Genomic DNA, 26,014 nt, shown 5'->3' with positions numbered 1-26,014 from the left:
ACGATATTTTTGTTATTCTAGCTACAGCTCTTCAGAGTTGTTACATGTCCCTTTGGCTGAAGGATCAATAGCAACTTGTGTGCAGAACTCCAAAATGCATCGAGAGATTGAGTACATCATCTCCAGAAAATGTCAAGGCTTAGCTGGTTTGACTGACCACAGCCTCAGGTCCAGGCACTGAATTTTGTTGTCCCAAGACACCCGTAAGAAATGGAGCACTACTTTCAGGATGCTCCTCTATTATTTTTTCACTCCTTCCCCCCCTCCCCACCCCCGCTTTTAACAATTTACCTGACAGTGCTTGCTTTCTGCAATCACTCAGAGGAGTGTCTTATTGCATGTTAAAAGACAAGATATGTATTGAAAGTAGCAATTTTATTTGAGTTAAAATTATTTACAAAAACCCAAAGACATACTTCATGAAACTGGTACAAACTATTTTTCCTGCCGTTGGCTTTTGCTCCAAAGATCACAGCTGAGAAATACTGTATAAAATAAAAATAGGATTGGATTCAGAAAAGTACTCTACTGTTCTAATTTCCAATTGAGAATATTTACACAAATATTTACAATGGAAAAAAAGTTACTTTAAAACTTTAATTTGCAAGTTGGCCTCAAGTACCCTTTAATGCAGAGTTATTTGAGGGTCTAACACACAAAAATGCACTGCAGTTCACAGGGTGATTTCTCCCCCCACCCTCAAAAAAAAAATATCTGCATTTGTCAGTGCTTGACAATTAGTTACATTTAAAAGAAACTGTTAAACACTGAGGTAAATAAATTCCCAAACAATTACCAGTGTAACAAAGAAAGGTAGTTGTCCCTGCTTTCCCCCATCACTGCATCTGTATTTTATTTTCTCTTGCCATCTCTCCACAGAAAACTACATAATCAACTTGAAATCCCATTATAAGTGAAAATCTCCAAGATCAGAAAACTAGATGGGCAAAATATTCAATAATTTCCTCCTGATGTAGATCATTTCCGTACAGTTTCTCAATACTTAACTTTTATTTTTTTTTTAAACAAAGGGGAATACAATCTCAAAAACTTTTCTAAGTTACACTGATACACTAAGTTTTAGAAGGTGATGAGAGAAAACGCAAAAAGTATGACCAACATAGGATTTTTGCCACTAATCAGTTACTTCCTTACAGAATTCCCAACAATCTGCATTATCAAAAATAGGAAGACATAGAAGGCAGCCACTGTATGTAAAAAACTTACAGCTGGCACTGATACAAAAGCACGAGTTCTTAACTTTATACATGGAGATAACACAAGATCTAAAAGCAGGTTAGATTTCCTGTTATTTCCCCCTCATTATACATAGAACTAATATTTTTATGGCTTCAAGTTTTACAAATTCAATGGAATAACATGATGTAACTACCTATACAGGTATTTAAAAATGTCAATGAAGCAGATCTCAGAACAGTCTGCAAATATTCAAGACCACCTTAATAAAAATAATTACCAATTCCGCTGGTCTGATTAATGAGTGCAAGAAAAAAAATGTTATAAAAAGTCACGTATTTTCTGGGATTCTTTGTTCCACTTAAGTCTTCAAACACAATGCTTTGCTGTGAACTAGACCTCAGACTGAACAAAATCTTAGCTATATCAGCAATTTAAGGCTTTGTGTTGTATGCATTTAAACTTCGTCATACTACAGAAGAATGAAATAGAAAGATTATGTCAGCTGGAAACATTAATCCCCATTGGTGTTTTAGCTTCTCTAAAATTCTTCCCCCTAAAACATCCAAATTCTTTGTATTGAGCATTATAAAATACATCTTGAGTGCTTCCTTGAAACAAATTAACAGCATTTCAAAGTTTTTGCTTATTAGAAGTATAAACTACCCTGGGATTGAATATCATCTATATCATCTTTTTTTTCTTTCTTTTTTCTTTTTTTCTTCCCCCCCCCCCCCCTTTTTTTTTTTTTAAACAGGGCACAACTTTTTACAGTTACTATTTCTTTTGTGGATAACATACCCTCAAATGGCTTTGTGTGTTTATGGATTTGCATGCTTCTTGGAACTACAAAGTGTTATGGTCTATCAGTTTACAGTACATGGGCCATGATAGTTTTAGAACTGAGAAATAGTTCAACAACCTAATTTCAATCAAAACAGTATAAAAAATAAACTATCCAATCCTTGCCTCTTTGGATTCCAACAAATTTTAAATATAGACAGTAGTTAAAATCACAAAAGTATTTAAAAATTTATATTTTATGATTTTGGAATAATCTAGTAATAAAAAAGCAAGAGCAAATTAAACTCGAATAGGAGCGGTGCTGCTGTCCAGAACTTCTTTATTAGAACATTTGTTTGATACCTCAGTAGCTAAGCTGCCTTTGCACCTGGCTGGCATGAAACAGTGGCTCAACGGTAAACAGCAGTTGCACTATCAGCAGCAAGTTTTTCCCCTTGAAACTTGTCACGAACAAAGCAAGAAAAAAAGATAGGGAGGGTAAACCCTGCCAAAAAACGTTTAAATACTGCACTGCATCATAAACAGCATGGTTTCTTTATTTACTTTCCTCAGAACCTTTTTTCCCCTCATTTTTGATAGTTGCAGATTGATGTAGTAACTGTCTTTTAGAAAATGCTGAATGCATGGTTAAGAGACCAGGTAGCCTTAAAAATCCGAACACGAATGACACAGATGAATGCTCTCGGTATATCCTTCAAGGACTTCTTTCATGACTTCTTCTTTTGTCTAAGGGTAGCTCCAGCATGAGAGTGCCTGCAGCGGAAGTTAAGTATCTAGCAGTGTTCCAAGTATTCAATCACCCTAGAGATAGATTTCTGGCCTGTTGTTCCAACAGCACACTGGAAAATGTAATAGAAAACAGAAGTAACAAACAAGCATTTGTAATACCTCTTTAAAATATTTGAGAGCTAAGCTCATTCAGAATTTGAGTCTTTAGAATTGCCTATCAGTAAAAGCAATTAGGTTCAGACAGAGGATTCAACAACATTTTCCTGACCAGTCACGATCAAGTGGAATGAAAGTAGCTTCATTCCATTTACTAGCAAAATAAAGACAGACAAATGGATTTTCAGTATTTTAAACCAGAAAATCTTCCCAAGACACAAACTGAAAAATGTTAAATGCTTCTAAAAATGTGGGAACTATTAACAGAAAACACAAGTACAAAAATATCTACATATTTCCATTTAAAATATGTATTACTTACAGTAAGGTTCATAAAACTGAGAAATTTTTTGAGCATTTCGGTCATTATCGAGAAGTCCCCTTCAGGTAAGTACTCCCTCACAGTAGTCACATTGATCTAAGAAATAAAACAACCTATCTTAATTTGGGAAATATTTTTCTGACACAGAACTAGAATATTCTGCATGTAGGATGCTATAAGACAAGTATATTCATTGCATTATTAAGATGGTTTTTGCTGTTATCTCTATGATTCAAGTCTCTCAATAAATGTTTATGGTGTTTATGTTTCTAGGAAGCAACAATTGCTAAAATCTCTTCGTGTTGTTGTTTGTCTTCCTGTTTTGGGGGGTTTTTGTTTGCATCCATCTGTGTCCCATCCCATCCCCCTCTTCGCCTCTCCTCCTCCACCTTCCCCCCCGAAGATCATTACCACCATCAGGTCTCCTCAGGCCTTACAAGATTGTCAAGAACTAAAAACCCCACCAGATTACTCTCCTGACACGGAAAGGATCTCCCTTTAATTGTCAAGGGTTGAGAATTATTGAACTTATTGTCAGTACCACTGCAAACACTAAAATTGCATGTCAGTTCATCAGTCAAAAGGAACAGAACAGCACGTTAAAGACAATTTCTGCCGTCAGGGTAAATTTAGACAAGCCTGAAGACAGGCCTAAACCTCATTTTCGTTTGAGCGTATATTTGACAGGAGAGCTTATGAAGTTCTTGGCCATTAGAGTTCCCTATTTTTAAGTTTTAACTTCAGCTTTCTATTATATATTTCCAATCTGAGTCAATCATCTTCAACTAATAGGGAAATACACAATTTCATGTAACTTCAATGGAGGAGAAAATAAAGCAGAATGATAAAGAACAAACAAGTCTGATGTTAACTTGCTTACTGAAATTACTGAAAAATAAAGCAAGCTTCTATAATTATACAAGAGGCAAGTCAATTTTCCTTTGCCTCTCCAAACTAAGCTCATTTGGTGGCTAAGACTAACAGCAAAGGAGAGGCGCGAAAGATTTGATTCCAACTGTTTTTGATAAACATATTGACGTTCATAAAATTTGTTTTGGGTGAAATACCTCTGGCAGCTTGTCACTGAACTATACATCAGTGCAGCTTCATCTAGGTACTAGCTCACATCGAACCCTAATTTAATAAACCCCTTCTCAATACTGCAAATTATTGCTTCACTAGAAGTTGTACTGGATTTAAGAGCAAGTTATTGACTTATTCCCTTACTGGACTCTCTTGGCAGAGACAGCCTAGAAGCAGTGCTGTGTATGAGGCCACAATGCAGTCTTCCATGTGCTTCCCAGCATGCTGAAGAGCTGTAAAGAGAGACAACTGAGTGTATTCTCCGAGCAGCTGGTATCTTCTACAGCTTCAAACACAATCTTTCATTATCACTTTTCAGAATTCTTTTTTCTCAAACAAAATGAGCTTTTGGACTGAGACTTCAGAGGCAAAAATCAGACCAACTCCATACTTACTAACTCAGCAGCACACTCCTGAATAGAAAGCCGGTGCTCATTTGCTTTCAACCCATTACATCATATAATATTTTATTAATTGCCATTTTAACATGCAAACTGTATGCTTAACACACCAAAACACAAATATAAGTGTTTCGTGTGATACGATAAGCCAGTAAGACTTCCACCAAAGGAAGTTTATTGTATTAAGGATAACAGACAGCACTTTTGGCTAACGACTCAGCATTTTTGGGCAAACCACAAATAGCTGCAGACACCAGTTGATGGAGCTACAGCACGGAGAAAGGATATAAAGCAAGGTTGGAGAAAGATACCACACCTACTAATAGAAGATGAAAACGCTATTAGAAGATTAAACAAGAAGGACTGGTCTTTCACACCTGATACAATTTCCAGAGACAAAGTACGTAACTCAGCTTAGAGATACTCAAATTCCTGGAACAAACTACCAAAGATGCAGCACGTCAAGGCATTACACAGGTACCTGAGATACCACCAATGGAGTGAGAACTCGGACACAAAGAAGAGGGGGACAGGAGAAGTACACATGCAAATAAGGAGGGGAGGAAAAAACCTCCTAAAAGTAGCATGAAACAAGAACAAGTCATGATATCCTCGAAAACAAAATTAAGGCAGGTAACTTTCAAGGACTGTTTCAGAAGAACTTGATAAAGGCCTAAAAGCCATCCCCCCTTTGAGAATATTTCCTACACAAAATGTCCCTATAGAGTTTTGGGGTTTTTGATTGGTTGGTTTTGATTTGTTTTTTTGTGGGGGTATTTTTTTGTGGGGGTTGTTTGGTTGGTTAGTTGTTTTTTTTTCAAGGAAGGAACAGATAGGAGTTACTAGTAAGAAAATAAAAAGTAGCATAAATTCTTCCACTTCTCATGCTTCAGCTCTGAACTGCTCCTATTTACGATCTGTAAGAGTTTCACCTGGGGGATATGCTGAAGAAATCTCAGTCCATGAGACTACACATAGCTAGGAAGCAGAAGACAAGGTGGGAATTTATGTAACCATAGAGTTCTTTGCCTTTTCTGAGCTCATCACAGCTAGACAACATACCTTTATTAAGATCAAGTTCTTCATCATCTTCTTCCTTCTTATCTTTCTCTTCAGTACTATCTGACTTTTCTGTGGAGACCCACTGTATCTCTCCACTTGTCTCTTGCCATTCCCCGCTCTTATCATGCTGAGCAGTAGGAGCTTCTTTAATCAATTCATCTGTCTGGCTCTCAGCCAGCTGCGCTGCTCGCTCACGCTCAAGAAATAGCTAATGAGGAAAATTTCAGGAGAATTTCTGTTATAAATTAAACCCTAAACACATTAATACCTGAAAGTTTATTTCCCCTTCACAATTCACCCCTTAATACAGTTAGTCTTCAATACTTTGCTTAACAATGGCCTTCTCTTCTTCAAAGGAAAATATAATTTATCCCAACACTAATGCTGTGCTCTACAAAAAAGGCCTCCCCCTCTCCCTCCCTCCCTCCCAGCACTGTACCAGTTGGCAGGCTCCTCTTGGGCATCATAAATGTTTAATCGTTTTCTTTGAGACCCAGCTTGAAGACTAAAAGCTGCCATATTTTCCTGTCCGTTTTTGTTCTCTACCAATTCTCATTTTCTTTTCATGCTAGCTATATCCCTCTTTGCTCTCTTAGCTTTACCCAATATGCAAAAAGGAAAATTTGAAAGAGTAATTTAAAATGACTTATCAAGGATGTGACTGAACCAGCCATCTCATATTGTACACTTTTATCTTGCATATTATTTCTCAAAGCATACAACCACCAGTTTTACATATTGCTTTGCCAACATGTATAGATGTATCTTATGTACCAATGCATCTTATGTATCAATATGTATCTTATACATTAAGATTTTTACTTTTTTTTTTTGTCTGTTGCTGGACAGTTATTTCACATAGTTGAATAGAAGAACTGCTAAAAGCATCCATAAAGTTACCTCCATTGAAATAAAAAGGCTGCAATTTCCTTTCAATTGTTTTACTTTAGTTTGCATGGTGGAACTCATTCACCAAAATTACAGGTGGGTTTCTTTTTTTTAAGAAGTTAGTCAATACAACATTTAAGAATGCTGTTTCACATCCATAATCATTACATCCATATTTTATTGCTCCTATAAAGCACGATACTTAATTTTCTTTTAATTTATAAGTTGCAAACTCCCCAAAATATAGTACTTAAAAAGAAAAGATCTATGGAAGCAAAGTATTTAAGACAAGAGCAGCCTACTATTTTTACAGCTGGTTTAAAACAAAAATAGAAGTAAACCATTTAGGAACAAGAAAGCTTTATGGAGCACAAGAGCAGCCCTTGGATGTCTATAATAATGATACCACTGTCTTTTACCAGTAAAGCTGTTTCCGTAATGGACAGTGCTAAGAAAGTTAAAATTGTGACCGGCACCCCTCTTCTCCCACTATGCTGTATTATTCAAAATACTACACAGAAAAAAAATTCTGACAAATCTTCATTGTCAAGTTCTCCCTTCCCCCTTGACAGTCTGATGATGAGAAATGGTAACTATGACAGGAAAACCACATTTCTTACCTGCACTAAAGCCTGAACAGCATCAATCTGTCCAGTTATCTTTAGGCTATCATCTCCTTCTCCCGTACAGAATGAGTCAAAAGAACATGATGTTTCCATATTAACAAGACAGTGCCTATTCCGAGCACTGTATTCTACTAAATTGATCAACAGACCCAATCCCTGTAAGAATTCAAGAGTCAAAGAGGATTACACACATTTAAAAAGGGTAATTTGGCAAAAAGCATCTATCCAGATGTCGTCTTTAGGCCTTATCTTTCTGAGGATACTAACACACCTTTATGAAACAGTTTGATAGACAGAGGGATCAGGATTTAAAGAAATATGAGGCAAAACTATGATCCCTGTATACTAGAATTCATATGCAGGAATCTCAGTTTTTCCAGTTCTGAACATGAAAACATTTTTAAAGATGAGATTTCATTTATAGATTAGGGATTCAGGTGTCTAACCTTCAGCTTCCGTTCTTAAAAGACCCTTCAGATACACAGTTTCACTGTTGCCATTTAGGCCATACACAGCCATTTTACAGAAGCTGAGGTAATCTGACAAAACCTGTATCTCAAACAGTAACATCCACCACATTTCTGAAGTTGAAAAGACATTTGAAAATTACATAATCCACAGACTTCTTTATCTAAATCTCTTCGTTCATCTAGCAGTGTGCTTTTCCCCACCAAACACTGGGAGAATGGTGAGAGCTCAAAACCACCAAATCCTTACAGAAGGCTTCTCTAGGTACCTCAGTAAGTACATATATGGTGATTGAAAACTGCAGAGGTTGCTCCTTAATTTGGAACCAGAGTAGTTGAATGCACAAGCAGGGAACGAACCATTTTATGTTGATGTAACAAATGCAATAGCTTACCAGCACCCGAATATCAAATCTCTGTTCTTGAGGTAGGAACTTTGGAACCTGAAGCACACAATTCATAGCTGTGCCTATCAGACCATCTTGTTCACCTGTTTTTGTACTACCCCATTCTGTAAACAAAGAGAGTTTAGAGGCTCAATTTTGAAAACACTCATTCTCATAATCATGAACAGATTGATAAAAACTTTTTGGCGCTAAAGACAAACAGGACTCTCTTAGCCAAAGCACATATCTTAACACTTAATACTTGCAATTACTTATCCAATTTGCAAAGACAAATTACTGATTACTGTAAAGCAAGCATCTACCATACATGACTGCTTTATTGCATTGTACATGGAAAAACCATAATCGATGTAAGAAGAGGGTTTACATTAATATTTTATTTGATGCTTTAACACAGATTATGCAAAATTTTGTTTGTTTTACCATTATCATTTGTCAGGTTGAGCAAAACACCAATGATGGCCCTCATACAGTCTTCCACTGCTTTACCCACATGGTTAGTTACATTCTGGTGAGGCAGAGGCTTATTGTCTGGCAAACAGATACTGTCTTCAGCACGATTATATCGCTGGATTAACTCCTCACAATGCTGCAGTGCTCTGCAGGGAGAAGATGCAGAACAAAATTACCTCCCACAACATACAGGACATTCCACCTCTATACATGTTTCAACAGGAAAAAAAACTCAATTACAGAGCTTATGCAGAATTGTTCTGATGCCCAGATGCCCAGTCTGTTGGGAGAGATAATGAAGTTATCACCTATAAAATCTTCTATAAGCTCAACTGAAATTGTGAAAGCAAAAACGAGGAAAGCTTTGTGGCTTAGAGCTTTATCAGCCTGAGATTTCAAGAGCAGAAGTTTATTTTTCTTTCCAACTTCATCACATGGTCTTACAAGGCATCTCCTCTCCCTGCAAACCCAGCCTCTCGGATCCTCTGACCATCAAGGCAGAGCATTATTCTGACAGTGTTATCTAAATGATCTCTTGTTCTGTCCTCAGAGCTATTTCCATTCTGTAAGAAATAAATAAATGACATGTGACTTCCTAGCAGTAAAATCTCCATCTCATAACACTACTGGACCACAGGCATGATTCTATTGCATGACATTAGTTGGAACACTGATTTCAATTACACACAAAACTAAAAATGTCAAAAATAGATATTGGTCTAAATAGCATCGTAAACTGTGGGTTTTGTGGTTCTGTTGTGAGGGGTTTTTGTTTGGTTGGTTATGATTTTTTTTTTTTATTTAAAAAAAATACTCAAACTATCTAACCTAAAATCATAAAATTATGTTTCAAATGAGGTCTGCAGAGTCAGATTTTCAGCTTAATTTGTTCCCTTATGAAGAGCAGTACAAGAGGGATACAATCCCGGCCAGTCAACTGAGACCTCACCCAGATTGATAAATGGCTTAGAGGTGTTTCTACAAGTATCTTTGCCAGGGAGAGAACAGCTAAGAACAGAATTTCACTATTTTAATTCTTAGTCGATTCTGTTATGCTCCATTTCAACAAACACTTAAGCATAATGAAAACCCAATAAATAAACGTGGCTTCCCAACTACCCTCTTCTGTGTTCTTATTAACTTGGTACAGGAGGAGTTGAATCCACAGTTTGCAGCTTCTACAGAACCAGCAGTAGTAGCACTACATACTGCTAGTACTCAGATAGTTACCCATACTCTCATCTAAATTAACTTTACCATTACTTAAGGAAAAGCAACAGTGGAAATTGTGGGTTTTCTCCCCACCTACACTTTTCTAGCATAATAATTTATTATTTTTTTCCCATTATCATATGCAGTGCTCTGCAAAATGTCTTCTTGTTACAACTTACTTAGCTGAGGAGACTATGAGTTGCGAGTCTTTGTATGCTATCAGATAGCTCTGATTTTCTGGATTATGCACAGTTACCTAAAAAGCGAAGGAGAAAGTAATATTAAAAATGGGACTTTTTTCCTTGGAAGAGAACCATTCCCTTCTGCTACTACCCCACTTTATTCACATCCACATTTCTTGGTTATTATTCAGTATAAAATTTCACTTTTCATTGTCCAGTATTACCTTGGAGTTTTCATCTTGTAATTAATCACACAAAACTGTGGCACTGAAAACCATCTTCGCTACTACAGTAAATACAGAACCTTTGTGCCAGAATGTTCTGCCACAGCAGAACCCTAAATCTCTATCTGCGACTGCAGTGTCTCAAGTGTATATGTATATATGTGTATGCAAATATATATAAAAATATAACCTAGAATACAGTTATATATGTAATGTTATTTTTAGGGCTTGAGATCAACTCCATTTCTGTGAACTTATTATGCATCCAACCATAAAAAAAGTCACGTTTTGGTTTGATTCCCTTGACTGAGATTAAGAATCAAATTTCAGAAACAGTAAAAGTTCTTATCTTAAATTTGCATCATTTAGCGTGTTGATTTGTGTTGTCTCTCCCAAGATCCTACAGATCTTACTACATCACAGACCACTCAAGTTCAAATTTAAATATTCTGCCACTAAAACAAGGCTCTTCTACTGTTGCTTGGCAATTCCTTTTATCAAATGTAAAAGCAGAAATTGGATCTGGAAATTTTTACCTTGCTGTTTAGAAAGCAAAGAGCTAGGTGCCATTAATTTTTAAGCAGGCACTCTTGAATTAGTACTTCAGCAATTGTTCACTTTTCAGGGTTTTTTGCTTACTTTTACACTATCTTTGAGTCCGTCCTTCTATTTTAGTGAAGAAAACAAGTTACTGCTGTAGGTGTTTGCCTTCTAACTTGGGTTTAAGGTGTTCATTAAGATTCCCTGACCTGTACTCTGAACCCAAACATTATTTTCTGATGCATGGAGATGTATTGCTAAAACATCACAACACTTTCCTGCTTGCTTACCATATCACAATACAAAAAGAGTAACAATGGTAATAAAGATCAACATCGGCAAAACACAGGACCGTAGGAAGCATATGCTCACAGTTCCTGTCAATTAAGCTCTACAAAAGTACCTGTATTGCAATTCTGTTCAAATCCAAAAATATTTACCCTCTCAATATACATGCCCAACTGATTACAGGACTAGTTTGACTTTCAGGATAGTTTCCTCTTTCATCGCTTAACCAGCTGATGCTTCAAAGGAGCAATTTGTAAAATACACATTGCGTTATTGCTTCTAAGAAAATATTGCTTCCATAATGATCCATTATTACTAGACACACACTAGAGTCAAACTTATGCCTCATAAACAACATCCATAAACAGCTGCTTTTTGTAGGAACTTAAGAAGAAACATTGTGTTTCATTCAGTTATTCTTAGCAAAAATAAACTGGCAGCGTTGTACATACATACAGAATGGTAAAAGATATTTTCCGACAAACATTCCAGGAACGCTGATAAACATCAGAAAGTTAGTATTATCCATTAAAAAACAAACAAACAAACAAAACAATGTTACAGTGTTAGTATGTAACTATATATTGAAAGAAAGTAACATTGAAAAGGTCTGGTTGAGAAAAAGCAGCTGTCAGAAATGCAATGCATCCGCTCATACTCACGCTTTCTAAAACCCGTAAACATCTCTCTGCACCCCATAAGGAAGCAACCAATTTCTCTTCATTTTCATCACTGCTTAGGTGATCCACACATTCTTTAACTAAACAACAAAAAAAAGTTATTTACTCCTGTCAGTGAAAGGTCTTTAAAAGCCAAGTGTACAAACTAACTAGCTACTCAGAGAGTTCCTATCAATCTTGTCTTACACTTTATGAAACTCTAGTACTAGGAAACAATCATGAAGACATGATCAGCACTCTGAAATTTTTAATTTTTCCAAGTAAATTAAAAAAAAAAAAAACAGAAAACAACAAACCCTTACAAATTTGGCTTTACAAGTTTGTGATTGTTGCCACAAATTACCTATCAATATATTTTATTTTCTACTGACAATGAATGGATTGCACAGCACGTGACTATGTTCCTTAACTGCAATGTACTGTTTTGTAGGAGAGAAAAAAAGAGAGCACACACCCTCTCCCACACTTCACAAGCCTGAAACCATGTGCATGTTGAACACTTCTATCTCTTCAATCTTTCCTTTGTCAACCACTCTGCTTACTTAAGACCAAGCTTTCTTCAGCTCACGAATTAATTTCTAAAATGTCTCTTTCTCCAATCTGTGACATGCTGATCCAAAAAAACTAACCAGGGCATAGCTCTTAAAAAATAAGGAAACAAAGAATCCACCATTTCTTCTTGAAGGGTTGTCTTCCTTAGGGATATTTAGTTAAAAAATATCAGGCCTGCAAATAATTCTAGGACACTGTAAAGGAGATTTTACTCTAGAATAAGGGTGCTGTATTTGTGTGCTGTAGAGGTATGTAACACAGTAATTTGTAGTCTGTCTAAACTTAAACCATTTTTAATCTCACACACTATATGCAAATTACATGCATTCTGTTTAACCTTAAAACTACTTTCAATCTCACACGCAACAGATTAAACTCACTAGTATTTCCCAGTGACATGATATTGAACTGTGCAGTTTATTTTTAACGTTGATGAGAAAAATACATGTTTCTATTTATAACCACAAAAATGAACATTCAGAAAAGCAAACATTTTAGTAAGGTGGACTAATTTTTCACACCGTCAAAGCAGCTTCTCCAATATACCTTTATCTACAATATGATCAAGACCACCTAGAAGTCGCAGTTCTTCTTTAAACCAGTCCCCAGCTCGTTTTGAGGTGAGAGACAGTAACGTCTCCATTGCCAAATGCCCGGTCTGAAAGAGTTAGGTTCCAGAATTAGTCAAATCATCATATGCAGCTGTAGCCAATATATCAAATCGTACGAAAACACGTCATACAAAAATCATAAAAACAAAGTCGTCGGTTCCAAGTAGAACCACCAGCAGAGGGAGCAAGAACAGACTGAAGAATACACATTTCTCAAAAAAAAAAAAAAAAAAAAAAGACTCAGTACTGATAAAAAGATACTTTGCATTTTCAAGTTTTTGATTTTATTAACAGCTTAGAAAACCTAAGCAGCCTCCTTTTATCTGTTTCTCTTGTTATCAAAAGAAACAAGTGGAGAAAGGAAATGGACAAGTCAGCCAGGCAGGGAAAAATCCAAGAAAAGCCCCAGTGAACATTACATCTCTGTCTCCCAGATACATTGGCTCTGCTGCTTCTACAATACATTTGATTCTAATGTAGATATTTTCTGGTTTTAATTTTAAACTCTCAGAAAACAGCAATTAAACTAAAACACTGGAGAAAGTCTTATATTTACTGATTTATTTTTTTTAGGAAAAGGCATACATATCAACATTCAACAGCAGCAAAGGTAAGTTTACTCCCTGCAAATGGAAGTTGAAGATATTTTAAGTGATCATCTTTGTTAATCCCTTGCAATGTTTTTAACCGAAACTAACACCATTTATAAAGTCACAACTATAACTTGTTTTTCCAAAGACCTCTATTAAAAGGCAAATGTTAATAATAAACCACATACATATATATAAATTTACACCTACACAAAAGTGACCAGTATAGACTTCTGCAACACCTAGAAAACAGACAGACAAATCTGGACTACTATAAACTTGATATATGGTACATAAATATAACAATGAGAAGTCAAGAGAAAAAGCTGGAAGATTTAACCACTCTCAAGTTACCTTCCCTCCCTGACACATTTTATTAGCAATGCTAATCAACTGAAGGAGGGCTGTGCTTATTCTGAGCTCTGCAGTATGTTCCAAAATACCAGGCCAAACTTCAGCACCTCCTGGGAATAACAGTACTCACCAGGCTGGAGTAAACACCCCACTGCCTCAGGAAATCAAGTTATAAACTGTATGAAGAAATTGGGGGGGGGGGGGCTCATCTGCTTTCCTTGTTTTCAAAATACTGATTTCCAAGAAGGAAAAGAGTTGAAAATTAGTCTCGATAAAGAAAAGTTACGTATTTCTGTTTTTTTTTCAGACGCAAGCTCTGGAGCACACTGTCACTGATGAGTTGGGATCAGCATTTCTCCAATGTAAATGGCTGTGTCCTTGAGTCACGAAAGTGTGGGGGACGAGAGAACACAAGCAGCAGCAGATCTACAACAGGTCATTCCTCCCCGAGTCAGCCGCATCTCAATTCCCCATCACAGAGGAAGCAGAGACAAAGCTGCAGTTACTCCTGCAACTGCTTCACCACCCAGAATACTGCTAACTACCTTTAATTGCCACCAGCCACTCATCCTGTCTTCCCACAGGAGGGAAACTAAACACGCTTGCTTACAGAGCGCTCATCTCATCACTGGGAGATACAAGATCCAAAACCTCACACTTTTAAAAACCGTCAGTTAAAAACATAACGCTAAAGGAGATGAGGATATTTTAAGCAATGGATGGAGAGCTTCCCTTCTGAAGGCAACCAAATGAGAAAGCGTTTTGAGGGAGGAGAGAGAACTTGAAAACAGCAGTTTGACAGATCCCTAGGCTCCCAGAAGCTTTTCCATCCTCCTCAGATGATTCCTTTCACTTCTATAGATTGAAAATATTCTAACATGAATACCTGAAATCATCCATAACCTAAAGCACATTGATAGAAGCTGATTAAAAACTCTCCCTAGAGATCTCAACAGCTACAAAAGATTTAGTTAAATTCCTAAATACTTCCACCATGAAAGCTCAAAGGCCACACAGTATTTAAAATATGGTGCTTAGTTTTCCACCAAAGGACAATGACTTCAAAAAAAACTACAGGAGAATATAATTTAATATTTATACTACGAGGCATAAGCCTCTACTTTTTTTTTGTTAACAAAATGAATCAGACTTTATAACCCTTTTGCTTTTAAGAAAAGTAATCCATCATATCCAATTTTTATGTCAATTACTATGAAATTTTAACACCAAATGTTCAAAAACCAGTTCCCTTCAGCTTTCAGCCTTATGCCGAGAGTAAAAAACAGAATAACCTTTCACCAACTGAAAAGAGAAGTCACTTCTGAAGTTTTTCGTTATGAGGCAAGAGGAGCTAGCTGCAAGCATCCGCCGAAGAGGGCTACGCTGACTGACAGGCAAGTGCCATTTGCTAACATGAACACGGAGTTCCTCAGGTTTTATCTTCTTCTAAGCCAGCAAAAAAACCTGGAGCTAACTGAGCCACAGAGAACTCCTTTTCAGTTTCTGGGTTTACATTTTTCATGTTCACAGAATCTAGGAAACGGAACCCTTTGAATACCTTTTTGAGTACTCAAAAATTAGTCTGATTGAACTTCTAGAGTGTCACACAAACAACAGTTTGTGGAAAGAGACAGGCAGTACTGATATCTTCTCTTGATTTGTAGAAGATACAGAAAATTGAAGGTGTAACTTGTTAGGCACAGACTGGAGTTATCAAAACATCTGCTGCAATGTTCCTGTTTCTCAGTGGCTATGTCTGAATCTGAAGTATCACAGATCTTTAATCCCAGAAGATGCGCATCTTTGTTAGTATTTTCTGCCTGTCATCTGGTACAAACAGAGATTAATTATATCTCATGACAGATCTATCTGAAAGACATTGTATCTTCTACATATGAAGTTCATTATTGTCCCAACTTACCACTGCTACTATTATAAATGAGAAGAGAACCTCATCATCTCATTTGGCTCGTGTATATTCTCTAAATACTATATACTATAGTATTCTATATATAATATAGTATTAAATACTATATACTCTGCTTCTAGATGGTGCAGCTAGGAGGGAGCCAGTTTCCATCCATAAGGTACCATAGTATTCAACACAACAGCACCTTGACATCATTTTAAGAAATAGAGATGCCTCTGGAAAAAAAAAGCAAGCTGAAACTGATGGCCTGTGATAGTATTACTCTCTACTCACGGACAACTTCCTCACAAGATAAAGTCCCTTTTAATATATTCTCCCCCTTTAAAATCCATGCCTAAGAAAACACAAGAACAGAAATACAATTAATAAAAAACCACTAGACTAGCTCAGATTATGGATATGAGAAAAGCTCAAATAGAAGACAGTGGTCTATGTGGCTCTATGTTTTAGCAATGAGGAACCTGTACCAGCTGTTCCGTGCTTAATAAAGGGAGCTCTCTTACATTTTATAGTGCAAAAGATATCCTGGCACCGACAGACTGGGAGCTATGTGAGCTGCCTTCAGTGCCAAAACAGCACTGAAATAAGACATTTATTATACCAATTCCTAGCTGATCACCACCTGGAAAAAAATTACAATCTGAAGATATCAACACAGAATGAATCACGTGAATTCAGAGAGTATGCTGAAAGCAGAGACAATAACCCCGAATTCATTCTTCCTTTGCAGATTCCAAAGGCCAGAAAATTAATAAACCCCTTACATGCACGTTTCATAGGTTTTTGGGAAAAAAGCCTAAAACAAACTGAAACAATTGTATTTTGACATTCCAAACTGATTACGAAGGTTAAGAATTATTTCACCAATATTATCTTCCTCCCCCCAAATTCCTCTCTCTCTACTGCTACATAATACTGACTTTCCATACCAATTCAGAGCTGTGTTCCCTAGCTAGAATTTTGGCAAAAACCCCAACCCAAACCTTCCCTAAACTGACAAAAAAGTCACAAAAACTACAAAATGCCAGCTCAACAAGGCAGATCATCTTTTAATCTAACCTAAAAATGAATATAATCCTAATTGCAGATTACCAGCAGGAGTTGAAACATTACTTGTGGAGATAAAAGGTTTAAAAAAGCTCACTTCAGAAACAAAAAATCAGAATCTTCTCCTGTCAGGTGTATTACATGAAAAATGGCAAAAACCTAACAAGAATCTTTAAAACATTAAAAGAATGTATTACAGGATATTTAAAAATTAAGATCATGCTAACATCTGTTATACTGAAATATGTTGAATGCAAAAACACATTACTAATTTTTGCCATCTATGACCACTCATCTAGTCAATCTGTCAACAATTCTTTAAATACACTCTTCTAAAAAGACTTGCAATTTACCATTTATTTTTCAAGCTAGCTTAATGCTAGCATCAAACCATGGCCAAATTTATTTTTAAACAAAAACAGTTCACTTGGTTGCAGCTGAAGATACATTCATAAAAACAAGTATGTTTGAGAAAAGAAGTAAAAAAATTCATCCACGTTTGTGGTAATCAACAGATCTGTCACCATACTCTGGGCAGAGAGAAATCAGTTTCTGCAGGACAGACTTTTATTTTTTTTAAATGGGAGAACCTGCACCACATTTTCAATTTAACATACAGTACTCTTTTTCCTATGTAAGAACCCCTACTGCTTGTGAATGTATATATAAAATTTAGGCAAAGACACGGAGTCAAATACTCCAAGTGTGTTCTTTATACACGTGGCTATTTAAAGTGTTACCTGTTTTTAAGTGCTACCTTTAACCAGCTACCCTTAGAAGGATCAAATGGTGAATGGGACAGCTGAAGAACATCATTAACTTTATCCTACTAACAGCGTTTTAGAAAGGAAATTTCAAATTTAATGAAGAAAATACTTGCAGTGCAGTCATATATGCAGAGAAGGAGGACAACATGTCATGACTCCTTAGCAGGGAGATATGACATTAAGGATGATGCTTACAGGTTCCATTTTATTAAGCATTCTGCTACTGCCAAGGCTTTCAACTGAAAGCACGATACCCACCGTGATGTTCTCGAGATCAAGATGTTTGTTGTGAACAGTTTCACAAAGTCTCCGAATTTTTTCCTTAATTTTGTTCATGTCTTTTTCATTCAGCAGCTTGGCAGAAGAAGCATCTTGTTCCAATTCCAAGAGCCGAATCATCAGATCTAGACTAGCTCTGTCTAAATCCATGTTCAAGCGATCTCTACTCAGGATGTACATAAGAGCTGCTGTACAAAGGGACAAATTCTTCAGTTGGGACAAGAAAGAGAGAAAAAAAAGAGTTAGTTTTCAGTAATCGTGTTAGGCACACCTTTTACAATTTTTAATAAATAAGCTGAAGATTTTCAAAAGAAAAAGCCTGACAAGTCCCAGCCTATGCTAGCACTTGGATAAGTACTTACTGTTGCACATAGATTCCTTCTAGAAGTTCCTCCTGCATTCTCCTGACCAATACAACTGAGACATAAACCACTTAATGCATTTACAAAACCCTAGTAGAAAAGCTGGGGTTTCTACTTTGAAGGTACTCAGTGCTGCAGACAGAATAAGAATTGGTATTTCTAGTAATACAGTATTATAGAAGAGAGAGATGGCAGGGGAACAAAGTGAAAAAGTACAGGGTACATGGCAAGGTAGGTGAACATTCTGCTTCGATGGGACAAGCTGGTGACAGCACCAGAAAATACAGAGATCATGGGGACAGTGTTTGCATGTGAAGGGGAAAAACAAACACACAAGTAAATAATAAATAAGAAAAAGAAAAGAGCCTGCTGACACACACATTGATTCTGCCAAGCAGATCTGTCAGTCAAAAGTTTACCCAAACCTTTCCCGCATAAACACATTCAACTTCTGCTTTTTGGAAGTAGCCAGAGTACAAATCAGCTTCCCACCTGCCCTGTCCCCAGCAGTCCTGAACAAGTGGATGTTATTGCCTTGACCACCCCTACCTTAAACAAAATTGGTGTACAGGGATCTCTTACTGGCTAAAGAATACTTAGTCCTTCTTCAAGAAGGAATTAAATTTCATCTTCGTGAGGATCCAGGAAAGCAAAGGCAGAAAGTGACTGTCAGGAAGGGACAAATACCGGCGAAGAGATCAGGGCAAAGATATCTGTCCCTAGGGCTGGTAAGCACAGCACTCACACCAAGAAACTCATCTACCCACGTGAGCTCCAGGTTATGGTAAAGAGGAGAAATGTTCATGGAGAATTAAGTTGTGCTGGGCACAATACTTTAAAAAACTCGGACGATATCTGGAGCTGGGGGCGGTGGGAAGGGTACGCATGTGTCTTACTGAGTTTGACTCTCAAGAGTCAGTGTGCTGCATGCATCTATTTCAATCTTTTCTGTAAAATTAAATTAAAAATGAAGACAAACTAATTCTGTGATGTGAATGTTGTACAGCTCAACAGGCAAAAGCAGAATTTCTGTGTCATAGCAGATTAACATCTTGTTTAGAGTTCAGCCAATCACCAAAGCAACCATTAGCTGCTTCTGTTTATTTTAGAAGCACATAATCATCATACCTGGTCATACTAAGCAGTATCAGCATTTACAAAACAGGATTAGGCAGCTGAGAGTCTATCAAAAGCAATGTTAAAATTCCTTCCTGTCTGAGCCAAGGAAACCCTCAGGTGAATGAAGAGTTTAATCTAACTAACCAAAGATGCATTTGGATGACTGAAGAAAGGAAGCAAGAGTTGCCAAATCTATATCTCCTTTCATGAATACAACCTTGAGACACAGGGTTGTTTTTTAAAAAAAAAAAGAAACAAAAAAAAAAATCCTTGCTGTGAATATAGCTATTGCAGCCTTGTTAGATGTAAGGCAGAGAGCAATCTATGCTGCTTATCTACACAGACAAGTTATACAGTGTTTTCCCCTAATCTCTATCAAGTTTCTCCAATAAACCTTGCAATTTTATCATTTTAGTTGTAGAAATTGTTTACTCTGGATTTACTTGCAACTAGTTTAAACTGTAAGAAATTTCAGGTTCCTGGAAGAAGACTTTGTTCATTCAGAAAGGCAGTTATTAAAACAGGACCTAGGAGCACATGCATTCCAGAGAAACCAAAACTTCCTCCACTAACTCTTGTTCAGCCAGTGTGGGAACTCCTAAAGCAATGCCTATGAATAACCTTTTCCTAGTGACAAGCATCATCTAGGTGAGCTTCCCAGTAAAATGACATGCTTCAGTCCCCAAAGGAGTTTCTATCAACTAGAAACTACGCAGCAGTTAATAGAGGGAAACTGCTGAGTTTATAACCTGGGTTGCCAGTATTTAGGCTTTTCAGAAAGTCAGAGTCTGTTCTTAGAGGACTACTCAGAAATGCTTTCTAGTTATTCCGAAGTCTGATACGGGCAATCACATTCCTTTTGTACGCCTCTGCACCAAGCCCTTGCCTGTCCCAGGCTCCCTTCTTTGCAATCGAACCAACTTCCTCTTGTGTGGAGAATAACGGTTCTCCCTCCACAGAAGCTCCATCAACACTTCCCCCCTGGTTTTAAGATACTTAAATGTGATCAGAAGGGACCCAAGCAGGGGACTGCGACATCATACAGAAGGTTTCAGGCTGCAGGAAGACTGCCAGACAAGCGAGGAGTGGGGTAGCTGTGTGTGTCACAAGAACTAGGTTCCTGCAACAGCCTATACTCAGAAGGCAATGGGGCCAAAGAGCCTCCAAACGCCAACGGGCAACAGGGAAATAGTGATGCTGCAAAAGGAAGGAGCTCAAATGTGAATGGTGCTTATAACATGGGACACACCTGCTGCAGCTACATGCCAGTGATATGGGTTTTCTAAAACTCATTTTTCTGAGTCCCCATAGGCAAGTCGGTTTAACCCTGAATATAACTACTCTACATTTTGCTCTGACCTTCTGTAAGTGTTAAAAACAGTTAACCATGCTGCCTGAAAGCTCTCTCGTGCCCTACCATACACAGAATTCTGAGATAAGAATGAGGGAAAAACTGTTAGTAAACCTTACTTTTGATTAATATCCTTAAAAAATAAACAAACGAAACCACCGAAGAACCCAGTCAAACCTGCAAAATCCCACCATTATGGATTGCAGGAGTGAAGCTGTTTTTTTGGGTGGGCTTTAATTTTTTCCCCCGTTTTATTCCTCAAGATGCTTAAAACACATTCTGTTTCCACACAAATGTGGAAAAGATAGAAGTAAAATAAACAGAATTTGCTCTAGACAGAAATTTTATGGCATATCTAACTGTGGAGTTGCACTCCATACTTCTACAGGATTCAGGAAAACATCCTAGTTGAACATATACTCCAGAAACGGCAGACCATTTACACCCACTGTCATCCTTGTCTTCCCTGACTTGTCCTATTTATACTCCAGCTTGTGGGAACAGATGGTTATTTTCTAGGGTTCAGCATTACATTTAATGCACTTTTTTTTTTTTTAATTATTCACATGCTGAAGACATTACAAAACCACATTTCTGTGCTTAACTACTGACAGCTATAATGAAAATATAGTTTTTATCTTAAAAATTAATAATTCTCCAAAGCCTTTAGAGCACAGCCAAAGAGACAGTCAGTTAAAAACTGAAACTAGCTTAAAGACAAATCTACAAGAAAAATTCAGTGGAACAAGTAGTTTTCACAGAAGTATTTTGGGGCATAGCTCAGTAAGATAACTGGTTATTTTGTTTTCCTTGCTGGTTAAAAAAATACCTCTGCAACTTCAGAAATGTCAAAGTCGCCTACTTGATACCCACTGTATCAGTACAATGGACGCAGTATAAGCTCCTATCTGTTTCCATTATCAGTGTCATTGTGGCAGTTTTCCCATCTCCAAAATACTTTAAAAAGTATTAAAATAATTGTGGGGTTTTTCTCCCAGTCTTTATTAATCCTAAATGAATTTAAGTCAGGCAAGCAAAGCCTAGCATGATTTATTAGTGGAGAAATCTCTATTAATTTTCAACAAGTTAAAATTTTAGTTAAATAATCAGTGAATGAAAGGGTAGTATGTAAACAGAAAGCTCATACAGAGAAGGTAATTGTGGAAGCATATAGTGTTAGTTGTTAGAGCATATATTTTAGCATTTATTAATAAAATCAGTAATTTTATAATACTGTATAACCTGTACCAAGAATTAACTGTAACCATATTAAAACATTAACTACCAGGTTTTTTTCCCTGACAAGAGGAACTGTTTCACCAAACATATTGGAAATAGTGAATATAATCAATGCTTTTTGTTACTGCAGACTAATAATAGCATGCAATTTCCTTTTGAACTGTATGTACTAGTTCTTTTGAAAATGAAGGAATAACGGTAACTGTTAAAAGACAGACCAAAATACACTCAGCAAGCTTGTAAATTTTCCAAGGAACTGTAGCTGTCCTCTGCAGATCTCCTGCAACTCCGTAGTGGCAACTGTCCTAAATCGTGTGACTGTGCTTGATTTATTCCTAGTATCACTTGGCACTATTTTGACAGCTCACAAAATAATGAATGCATTGAACCCGACTCCTATGTTTTATAGCTAGCCATTGCTAATTTTTGAATGGGATGGAAAATAAACTATTATTCTACTAGCTACTTAAAGCTAAATTAGCTACTTAAGGTTTTTTTCCCCCCACCCACGGTAAGATGTCAAATGTCTATTTCTGCAGGTGCAAAGTTTTGTTCTGCACTGTACGTTGTTCTTCTAGAGATATTAAATAAAAGTAATAAACCTGACTGGATATGCATATCTACTACCCACTTCAAGTAACATTTCCTCTGTTCAGCTTCTGTAAAAATACCTCAAGGGGACACCCCGCAGAGGCACGGTTTCCAGTCACTGAAAAGCTAGTCACCCCCAAGAAGTGTTTTCTATAACAGCTGAATTGAACTTGGAGATTTGATAGGAAGGAAAACCCAAACTGCTTCAAGTTTTTAACTCCTGGGTCATGTTACCAGAAGTAGTTGAAATTTACCTTCCCTAAATTTATCACAGAAACACTGCACGTACTCAAAGCTTCCTACAACTGCAATTACAAGACTGCTCAAGGAGACAAGCACAGGACACAAAAAATGCCCCACAGCAGCTACAGAAAAGGTGGTAATTCACATGCACGCCAGTCTGGAGATGAGCACTTAGAGCCATCTTTAAATAGGATTTCTTTCAAGTTTATTTTAGCTGAAGAAAATTATAAATATAACAGTAAAACTATTAAAAAAAAAAGCTTAAGATATAAAATAACCACTCAAAGCACAGTCAGTTTTTTAAAAAGCTTAAATGATTTTTTTAAAAGCATTTCCAAACCCAGATGCACATAAACAGTTGAAGGGGAATTTGTCATTGGAACACAGGTGCTCTTACTTTTCATTTCATTACAGATTTTTAAAATGGAGCCACCAATCCCATGCGCACACTATACTGACTGCTGGACCTCGAATTACGTGTACACAGAATTCATACAAAGGAGATCGGTATCATCAAACTTTAATGAAACACACAATGCATCCATACCTGATGGTGTTGGGAATCATCCAGTGTTTTAAAAACCATGGCTACCATCCCGTGTGCTCTCAGATGCATTCGGAAGCTGGGCATGGCGCACTTTGTCGCCAAGCTGATTACACTAGAGGAAATTCATTCTGGATTAGAACAACTCAAATGAACATATTGACAAAAATGGCAGATAAACAAGTCTATGAAACATGACTGACCATATACCTTGGACCTCGACAAACTCTGTCGTGATGTTTCTTCTGAATTTTGTATGAGGCAAGTTTGTAATTGGTGAACAGAGCACCAAACTATTCAACAGTTCCTTCCCAGCACCAAACTAGGTCTGCTTTATTTTAAGGTTGGCTAAAAATAGGTTTGAAAGGGTGCCCTGAACTTGCTTCTTTCAAATACATGCTGAAATAATTTAGAATAGTTCAACTGAAAGTAAAATGTTCATGGATTAAGCACAAAGCTCTGGTTTAGAGGCACAGGAGAGCTTATAGATCAAGGCATTATCAGAAATCACAAATGTGAGCTTCCATCGCTACGTACCAGATCCCTATCCAATTGACTGATTAGGCCCATTTATGCCTGACAACACTTTTACAAAAAAAAAAAAAAAAAAAAAAAAAGAACATTTAATATTTATTTCTGGATTTATAATTGGTGGAAACACTACAGATTTCAGAAAAAAATCTGACAAATATAGTAGTCTAATCAGTGATCAGCATAACGGTTCTATTTTAGAAATGGAAGTCTTCCCCTAGTTTTATTAGCAAGCTGTCTGCCTTTTCTAGCACAATGTAACGTACAGACTATTAAAAATACATTGCTCTGAAATTTGGAGTAATGTGGGAGTGAGTCTGAAAATCAAGTCTTCTATGACTACGGAGGTATCTTATTATAAAAGATGCATACAGTACGGCATTTAAAGAACAAGTGGTCTTTCTGTCTCCAATCACAACAGCACCAGTTAGAGCTTACCTACCAGTTTCTGATTCTTTTACGTCTATTCCTATCCTTACACATTGATTTCCTTTGGAAAAATACTTTTCTTTTAATTTGTTAACTGAAAGAAAAAATTTTGTATGGTGTTTATACAAAAGTTACATTCCATTATATAAATTTGGAAAGTAAAAAATGTCAGTTTAAGTTTTTAGGAAGTTTGCCATACAAGCAAACTATGTGCATTCAATATGAAAACCACTCCTAAACTGTCATTATGGTATTAGTTTATTCTTATCATAATGTACATGCAAACTGGACAATAGATTTCTTGGTTTTATACTTTGTATATTCTTTGTTTTACTCCAGCAGCAATACTAATTGCTAGTTTTTGAGGAACATGAAGAACAAATTTTTAAAATAGCTCTCAAAAGTTCATAAAGCCTTTTCTCATCCACATTCACATCTCAAGTAAAGTGTCCTCATCACCTGTCTCTGTGGATTCAAGTTTTCCCTTCTCTACCATTTTAGTTTTGCTGAAGAGAGGAAAATTTACAAGGATATATAAAAAAAGCATCACGTGGTTACAGAACACCACTTGAATTACTTTTATGTCCAGAGAACGGACACCAATATTAAGTCATAAACCTTTTCAAGGCAAGACTAACATCTTTGATACTAACTATGCAATAATGTGTAACTTGAACATTAAGAGTGCAAGAGTTCAAGACAAGTTAGGGAAGCTTCCAATTAATACTCAGGCCACAATACTGCCAGTAGGTGCTAGCTATGTTATTTTCCAACAGAAGATAAACAACAGGCAGCTGGAGTTAAACAGTATCTCAAATACCACATTAGCTCGAAATTATAGCTAGCAAACTTTCCAGTCTTAGGGATTTAATTTTAAATTTGAATTTTGCATTAAAAACCAGAACAGGCATCGCTGGTAAGATTGCACTAAAAGAAAAGTTATCAGAAAATTTTTTAATTTACAGAAAGGAAAACAAGTGTGTTGAAGATGTGTCTTACTGTACAGTTTTCTGTTTCATCTTCCTAGCCATACTACTTTTGATTATTCACAATATATCATCTTGGTGATTCTCCTCAGATTTTTTTTCTTTACAGCAGAAGTGCCAGGTAACTAACCAAACAACATTTTACAGCATGGTCACTTCACTGATGACTATTTAATTCAGTATCTCAAATATAAATCCAGTGTTTTACAGTAAGATATCTTACCTAAGGCAACGTGTGTTTAGGGGCTGATTGCTCTTCAATCCACTTAGCAAGTACTCAATATCATCTGTGAACTCTTGATTTTCACCAAATTCCACTACATCATTGAAGTGCTTTACATGCTGAACAACAGTGTATAACTGGAAGAGACAAATATTTTGACCTAGGTAAGTTGCTCTTGGGACTGATTTTACCATTAACAAGTACACTTCAAAGTCTATTCAGTTTTGAGTGTAAGGAAACATTAAGAAGTTAATGAAGGCCATTCAACTATTTAGATAAAAATACTATTTTTAATAGGAAAGCCAAATTTCATTTTGACACTGTTCCTTCAGTATTTAGGATTACCAGTAATTCTTTATCTTAAAAATTTGTTAAGAATACTTACTTCTTTGTCTTCTTTCCTACATTTCAATGCAGTTACTATCTCTTGATAGGGCTGAGTAGGTATTGTCACAGTTTTTATCACTTTGGGAGGTGGTGCAGGAGCCTTAAAAACTCCATCATCTTTATGAATTGCCTCCTTTGAAGATAGCCTTACCTATTAA

General features: G+C 36.6%; 1 protein-coding gene across 6 annotated transcripts in view; it reads right to left on the bottom strand.

Annotated features, from left to right (window-relative positions):
- Positions 1-356: 356 nt before the first annotated feature.
- The window catches only part of WAPL (WAPL cohesin release factor), a 75,339-nt gene continuing 49,681 nt past the window's right edge, over positions 357-26,014 (bottom strand). For 4 of the 6 annotated variants that reach the window (XM_032994116.2, XM_042794465.1, XM_032994117.2 and 1 more), the window contains exons 6-18: positions 25,855-26,007; positions 25,470-25,606; positions 23,304-23,415; positions 17,831-18,058; positions 12,820-12,931; positions 11,704-11,801; positions 9,987-10,063; positions 8,566-8,741; positions 8,131-8,246; positions 7,263-7,424; positions 5,755-5,962; positions 4,436-4,524; positions 2,871-3,304 (exon numbers count right to left, since the gene is read on the bottom strand). In XM_032994116.2, coding sequence (XP_032850007.1) covers positions 3,119-3,304; positions 4,436-4,524; positions 5,755-5,962; positions 7,263-7,424; positions 8,131-8,246; positions 8,566-8,741; positions 9,987-10,063; positions 11,704-11,801; positions 12,820-12,931; positions 17,831-18,058; positions 23,304-23,415; positions 25,470-25,606; positions 25,855-26,007 — 1,854 coding nt within the window. In that variant the 3' untranslated portion in view covers positions 2,871-3,118. Of the gene's footprint in view, positions 2,841-2,870; positions 3,305-4,435; positions 4,525-5,754; positions 5,963-7,262; positions 7,425-8,130; positions 8,247-8,565; positions 8,742-9,986; positions 10,064-11,703; positions 11,802-12,819; positions 12,932-17,830; positions 18,059-23,303; positions 23,416-25,469; positions 25,607-25,854; positions 26,008-26,014 lie in introns of those variants that run through there. The other 2 variants (XM_032994115.2, XM_032994119.2) reach the window with 2 other exon arrangements.

This window comes from Tyto alba, unplaced genomic scaffold, assembly GCF_018691265.1.
Source record: "Tyto alba isolate M040663 unplaced genomic scaffold, T.alba_DEE_v4.0 Super-Scaffold_1, whole genome shotgun sequence".
NCBI classification, from domain to species: Eukaryota; Metazoa; Chordata; class Aves; order Strigiformes; family Tytonidae; genus Tyto; species Tyto alba.
This window is presented reverse-complemented; position numbering and strand designations above follow the sequence as displayed.